This window comes from Alosa pseudoharengus, unplaced genomic scaffold, assembly GCF_046254945.1.
Source record: "Alosa pseudoharengus isolate Yale_2024_CS ecotype anadromous, Long Island Sound unplaced genomic scaffold, YU_APseudo_1.1 YU_APseudo_1.1_scf_4, whole genome shotgun sequence".
NCBI lineage: Eukaryota > Metazoa > Chordata > Actinopteri > Clupeiformes > Clupeidae > Alosa > Alosa pseudoharengus.
In genome coordinates, this window is record NW_027468774.1 from 402,501 (window position 1) to 410,000 (window position 7,500).

The window sequence follows — 7,500 nt, forward strand, 5'->3', positions numbered from 1 at the left end:
GGGTCCCTGATTATAGATCAACAATAAAATTTGACCCCCCCACCCCCCCCCAATCAGATATTGGTATGTTGCTTTGAGGCAACACTGTGCGTTAAAGGTAAAGAAATGTCAAGGTTTTCTAGAATAAGTAATATTAGTCAAACAAGGAAACTACACAATGTTATTCATTTTTTTTAACAATTTTAATCAATCCAGTGAACAAATAACACATTACAAACATATTGACTATTAGAGAACTGGCCAACATTAAAAATAGCCATAATAAATCTATTTATGAGGTGACATTTCATCTGGTCCCTCTTCGCCTGCTCGCACTTCAGTCTTACACCGTTTCCTAAACAGAGGAATAAGGAAACATAATTTTAACCACTTTTATACAGTTATATTTGCTTTTATACACACATACGTACAGTATGAACATACAATTGACCCCTGAACTTTCAAGTATCTTACGCACCTGATTCAGAGATCTGACTTGTTTATTCTGTGTCGAACTTCAGGAAGCAGTTGCGATTGGTAGTAAAGCATAGATGGACATTGCATTTCCGGCACATAGCTTTTGGTGTACCATTACACCCTGGTACCCTGCATCGCTCCTTTTCCATTTGATTTCCCTTGAGTCCCTTCATCCATCTCCTCTGTTTCATTTTGCTCTTCTTCCTCAGTCTCAGACTCGTATTGAGGCTGATTTTCTTCTGAACAAAAGAAAAGGAAGTACATATTAGAAACACACAATTCTGCACTCACCCATATGCATGCACAGACACCCACACACAAGCACGCGCACACACACACACACAAACACACTTTTCCAAATGACCCCTTACTGACCCCTGAGCTAAAAAGTGTCCCTTAAAGGTCCAGTATGTAGGAAATAATGGAAAATAAACTGTAACCATTCCAAAAATGATCACCATATGTTGTCAGAGAGTAAGGAAACACAATGAATTGAAGTAATGGCTTATTTGACAACATTACTATAACCCGTAAAACCCATGAAAAAAATGAGTTACGGGGCGGAATCTCTTGGAATTGTCGTTTATGTCTTGAACGATTAATTCTAGAATAGCGTATTAATAATGGGCTAACACGTCCTCCTATTTGTGTTGCCAAATTAGAAAAAGGCCAACTGTCAACAGCTGTCAGTTGTAGTCATGAACTCCTACAAGAGGCAGGCAAATTTCCAAAATTCCAAATTAAGTGGACATCGGAGGAGCTTCCTGAGATGGTGACGTCTTCGTCAAACGAAGAATATCAAGTCTGACGCAGAGCTGGCTATATTTCTCCACGACAGGTAGCCTAGGCTAAACTTCATCTGCATCGCTAACTTCAGCTAAATATGTTACGTTGGTTAGAGAGGTATTTTTTGTTTTCACTGTTTCCGTATGTGTAGCTGGGTCATGGTTGGAGAAACGTTAAAGCAGCTGCAGGTCAACTAACGTTAGCTAAGTCTTCTGGCAACCCAGAAGAGGCTCGCGTCTGGTAGTCTTGAGAACGTTCACCAGTGTTTTGATTTTGGCCTACAGAACGTTCGGTAACAATCCTACAAATCGCACCTTTAAACCTGACTCATTGACAAATTCCTCCTGGTCGTCCTCACTGTCACTCTCAAGCTCACTGTCATCACTGTCAGTGGGAATGGCCCTAACCTCAACATCCTCCTTTCTTCCATAAAATGTATTAATATCCATCTCCTGTATAAATATCATTATTAAATATTAATATTTACATTGCATAATATAATACATTGGAATTTTAATTAAAAAAACATTGATTATGGTCATTTAACCATACATAAACATCTCCAGACTTATACATACCAATGCATTATATGGCCAGAATAAATTTGTACTAACTGCACAGTGTTGCCTTGAGGCAACGCAGGAAAAAATACAGTTTTCACATATAAATAAACACAAAATAGGCATCCAATCGATCAAATAAGCTTCTCTGGATACTCATGCACATCCACATATTTTTTTGTGTTATGTTATTCAATTTAAATATGATAAAAAGTGAAAATATTCTTACCAATTTGTGCCTTGTGTCCCATGCGGCTTGACTTCCTGAAAGGACTGCTCCTCCCCCAAACAAAAGCTCACACCCACTTCAAATCATCATTTTATTGGACAGAGAGGTGTCTAGTGTTACTACATGAAAAAAATCTGACATATTCTTTTAAAGGGCCAGTGTGGGGATTAAAAATGTATTTTGTTGCCTCAAAGCCACGGTATGCAGTAGAGGGTGTTAAATTCTGATCTGTCTACCGGCAAATAAATGCAAACATCCTTTTATCGTAAGAATGGGACATTCTGCTGTCCTATGTGAAAAACTAAGCAGGACAGTAGCCTAGGCTATAGTCAAAAGTGTGTGTGTGTGTGTGTGCAGGACAGTAGCCTAGGCTATAGTCAAAAGACACTGGCGATATTGGCTGCAAATATCCTATCATCAACATCCTATCATTAAAGTAAGGGTGTAACGGTACACAGAAGTCACGGTTCGGTTCATACCTCGGTTCGGACATCACGGTTCGGTACGAGTTCGGTACAATGGAGGGAAAAGCAAAACAAAAATGCAGAAAGCATTTTTTTTTATTGTGCATGTCTCAGGCTGTACCACCTAGTGTCATACAGTCTCTTCCCTGAGCTATCTGCAACAGCCTGAAGTGTGTAAGATGTAGGTTAAACAGTACAATAAGTACCCAGATTCCATCTGTAACTTGTAAACAAAATAAGACAATCAGCTATAAAACTGAAAATAGGCCTACAGCATCTCTTATTTCTGAAAGTGCAAATTACATAGAATAATGATTTTAAAAATCCACTTAAGCAAGACCTTCAACATCCATGTTTAGTTGTATATGGAATGGTCTACAATTTGCCTCAATATTTTTCAGTGTGTGTACAGTAATAATCTACTAACTGTGAAAATATCACACTGTTTTGCCTTCTTTTAAAAAAACGAAATTGCTCATTTCATTTCATAAACAGACTACAACTAGAAGTCACGTGACTTTGCCCTTCGACTTTAACTCACCGTAGCATGGTTTGTTTATTAGCCTGGTTAGCGTTGACACTTTTTTTTTTTACCGTCTATGCACTTAACACTACCAGCTCCTCATGTGAGAAGTTACAAGTTACCCTGACATAAAGGTAATTACCACGCAATTTACATAGCTTTCTGTCATTACGAAATCATTTAATTTAAGCCATAGCCATATTGGCCCTATTTGTATGTGTATCCAAAGGCTGGTGAAGCTCAGGGGAAGTGTTTTTTTTCTTGTTTCAGTGATTGGTAGCCTATCTGGGTGATGTGTAGCATGTTCGATATATTTCCACTCACATACCCAACAACTGCTGAACAACGCCGACATAGTTTCATCTTATCCACCACTCTCTCGCCTGTACCACTGTACCTGAAGTTCTCACACTTGCGATCTAAAAGAGATCAGCGGATCCTCTAACTCTTGTGGGTACTCGCTTAGTGCTGCTATCTCTGACTGACTGACTCAACCGACGACCTGACAAAAAAATAACATAGTCACCAATCAGAGCTTCAGAGTTAAGGCAAGGCTACAGATTAGCGTTAGGTGTCGCTAAAGAACTCTCGTAACTCTCGTACAGTAATTGCGCATTACATTAATTAATCCGCACACAAGTTTTATGTATATTTATACCGTGTATTCTCCGTGTAAATTCATGCACCGAACTGTGACACCCGTACCGTTTCGGTTCAATACGAATACATGAACCGTTACACCCCTACATTAAAGTAATATAAAGTTTATGAAACTTCCCCTTTGACTAGCAGATATCACTATGAAACTCAACTCCATGATATGGGTGCAACCACGTTACTTCTCATTAAAATTAGCAATGTGTGGGTCGTGTCAGGTTGGATCTCCAAAATGGGTCAGACGGATGCAGGACCCGAGCATTACTATGACCAGAGCATTACTAGTGGACTGACCCGAGCATTACTATGACCAGAGCATCACTATGACCCGAGCATTACTAGTGGACTGACCCGAGCATTACTATGACCCGAGCATTACTAGTGGACTGATATCAGAACCGTTATTCAGTATCTGTGATTCTGTGAGAAGAATCTGCAGTGGAGGTGGACGTGTCTGTGTGTGTGCGTGTGTGTTAGTGTGTGTGTTTAGTGTGGTGTGTGTTAGTGTGTGTGTGTGTACCTGCTCCATGCTCCCCATAGGCCAAGTGTGGTGAGTGTGTGTGTGTGTGTAGTGTGGTGTGTGTTAGTGTGTGTACCTGCTCCATGCTCCCCATAGGCCAGGTGTGGTGAGTGTGTGTGTGTAGTGTGGTGTGTGTGTGTGTGTGTGTGTGTGTGTACCTGCTCCATGCTCCCCATAGGCCAGTTGATAGTAAACTTCAGGCGGAAAGAACAACAGTTTGAAGCCATTAACATCAATGGTGAGACAGTGGAGAGGGTGAGAGACTTTAAGAGACTTTAAGAGACTTTAAGTTCCTGGGCGTTACCATCTCAGAAGACCTCACCTGGGACAGTCACACTCAGCACACTGTTAAAAAAGGCCAACAACGTCTGTACCACCTCAGACGATTGAGAAAGTTTGGTATGCGACCCAAGATCCTACGGTCTTTTTACAGAGGCACCATTAAGAGCATCTTGACTGGGACCATAACCGCATGGTATGGGAACTGCTCTCAATACAATAGGAAAGCACTTCAGAAAGTTGTGCGTACAGCACAGACCATATGCGGCTGTGACCTACCCTCCATACTGGAGTTATTTGAGGGAAGATGCATTAGGAAGGCAAAAAAAATCTTGAATGATCCTTATCATCCCAACCATGAACTATTTGAGCTATTACCATCTGGCAAACGATATAGAAGCTTGAAAGCTTGTACCACCATACTCCAAAGTAGTTTCTTCCACCAAGCAATTAGATTGCTGAACTCATGCTGAAGACAACAAGGCACTTTTTTTTTCCCTACACACACACACACACACACACCCTTTCATTTATTTATTTTTTGAGGAGAAAAAAAACACAACGAATTTTACTCTATTATAAACCTATAATGAGATGTAATACAAGAAATCTTGAATCTTGAATCTAGTGTGGTGTGTGTACCTGCGCCATGCTCCCCATAGGCCAGGTGTGGTGAGTGTGTGTGTGTGTGTGTGTGTGTGTGTGTGTACCTGCTCCATGCTCCCCATAGGCCAGGTGTGTGTGTGTGTGGTGATTACCTGCTCCATGCTCCCAATAGGCCAGGTGTAGTGAGTGTGTGTGTGTGTGTGTACCTGCTCCATGCTCCCCATAGGCCAGGTGTGGTGAGTGTGTGTGTGTGTGTAGTGTGGTGTGTGTGTGTGTGTGTGTGTACCTGCTCCATGCTCCCCATAGGCCAGGTGTGGGGGCATAGTGGTGTGTGTGTGTGTAGTGTGGTGTGTGTGTGTGTGTGTGTGTGTGTGTGTGTACCTGCTCCATGCTCCCCATAGGCCAGGTGTGGGGGCATAGTGATGTGTGTGTGTGTGTGTACCTGCTCCATGCTCCCAATAGGCCAGGTGTGGGGACATAGTGGTGTGTGTGTGTGTAGTGTGTGTGTGTGTGAGTGTGTACCTGCTCCATGCTCCCCATAGGCCAGGTGTGGGGGCATAGTGGTGTGTGTGTGTGTAGTGTGTGTGTGTGTGTGTGTGTACCTGCTCCATGCTCCCCATAGGCCAGGTGTGGGGGCATAGTGATGCGCCTCCTCTCCCCAGCACACACACCCTGCAGCCCCTTGTCCATCCCCACGATCACGTAGCCCAGACCAATGTAGGTGTCATACGTCTGGTTGCGCCGGTAACTACACACACACACACAGCAACCACACAAACACAAACACACACACCACACAAACACACACACACCACAAACACACACACCACACAAATACACACACACACAAACAGAGGCGGAGATGTTCACACGCATGGTTTTCAGATATGCTATGCTGTCAACTCACAGGGTATCAGACATGGAAATATGTAAACATGCCTGACTATTGTGCAAATCAACAATAATGATGCGACATTAACGTTTGCAAACTTAATAATAGGACAGTAAATATCTGTCCACAAGATTGAATGCCCAAGAGAATAAGAGTTAACCCTAGTACACTACCCTACTGCTAACCCTAGTGCACTAGCCTACTGCACCCTAGTGCACTAACCTACTGGACACTAGCCTACTGCTAACCCTACTGCACTAAGGAGGATAGACACTAGCCTACTGCTAACCCTAGTGCAATACCCTACTGCTAACCCTAGTGCACTACCCTACTGCTAACAATACCCTACTGCTAACCCTAGTGCACTACCCTACTGCTAACCCTAGTGCACTACCCTACTGCTAACACTACCCTACTGCTAACCCTAGTGCACTACCCTACTGCTAACCCTACCCTACTGCTAACCCTAGTGCACTACCCTACTGCTAACCCTACTGCACTAAGGAGGATGGACACTAGGGACACTAGCCTACTGCTAACGCATATGGGTCCTGTGCCTGCCCACTTTACCTGGGTAATGGGCGGAGTACCTGTAATAGAAACTCACCTGTAGACACACACACTCTCACAAGCGCACACACACACACACACACACACAGGTGTACCTGCTGTCGAAGGTGTGCCCGTTGAGGAATGTTCCGTTGTAGTGGTAGCGGATGAAGTCTCCAGAGACTGAGTGCCTGGCACAGGGCTTTGGAATCTCCAGCGTTTCCACGACGACATCGTCGTTGGCATTGTGGAGGTCTTCCAGGACCACATCAAATAACAGTGTGGCATGGGGGGGCACACCACCACCTAAACACACACACACACATCAAATAACAGTGTGGCATGGGGGGACACCACCACCTAAACACACACACACACCAGGGGCGTCGCCAGCCGATTTTACCGGGGCTTCAGCCCGGGGTAAATTGAGCTCAGCCCGGGTAGCCAAAAAAATGTTATTTAACTTTTTTATTTCGTTGTGCATTCTATCCCTCGTAGCCTGTTAGAACAAGGAATCCCGAACACTAAACACTAAGCAGAACGGGCGGGGCTGGGCGGGGCTGGGGGTGGGCTGGGCGGGGCGGGGCGGGGCTGGGTGGGGCTGGGGGTGGGTGGAGAGCGGCAGAGGGTCGCTTCGTGGTCTGGTCTGAGATCAGATCTGTGCTCTCAACTAACGTTACTGCTGTCAACTCACTGGGTGGTTCAGCGTCATAGGTTGCAGTACGTGACATGGCCAGCAAAAAACAATTGAAACTGTTTGGCTTTTTCAAACGAAAGGCAAAGGGTAAGAATTCATGTTTGCAAACTGAAATATAAGCTTAGTCCTGTCCGAACAACTCCATAAAGGCCAGCTATTAGTGTTGTTTACCCAAAGATTGTTAAGGCGGAGCAAGATACTTCGTCGTAGTTCATGTCTATGGGCGAGAAATGGGGATCGAATCCTGTCTGCATAAAGAGGCGTGTCGATGACGTATTGATG

The 7,500-nt window shown here is 43.9% G+C and overlaps 1 protein-coding gene and 1 long non-coding RNA gene across 4 annotated transcripts in view; both read right to left on the reverse strand.

Annotated features, from left to right (window-relative positions):
* Nucleotides 1-7,500, reverse strand: part of LOC143102998 (peptidyl-prolyl cis-trans isomerase FKBP10-like) — a 38,502-nt gene that overhangs the window by 12,815 nt on the left and 18,187 nt on the right. For all 3 annotated transcript variants that reach the window (XM_076266781.1, XM_076266782.1, XM_076266783.1), the window contains 2 exons: nucleotides 6,638-6,827; nucleotides 5,683-5,828 (listed from right to left, as the gene is read on the reverse strand). In XM_076266781.1, the coding sequence (XP_076122896.1) occupies nucleotides 5,683-5,828; nucleotides 6,638-6,827 (336 nt within the window). The remainder of the gene's footprint in view (nucleotides 1-5,682; nucleotides 5,829-6,637; nucleotides 6,828-7,500) is intronic.
* LOC143102359 (uncharacterized) lies at nucleotides 171-2,318 on the reverse strand. Its single transcript, XR_012982578.1, has 3 exons — nucleotides 2,032-2,318; nucleotides 458-695; nucleotides 171-334 (listed from the first exon to the last, which is right to left on the reverse strand). It is a non-coding gene; the product is annotated as an uncharacterized LOC143102359 (long non-coding RNA).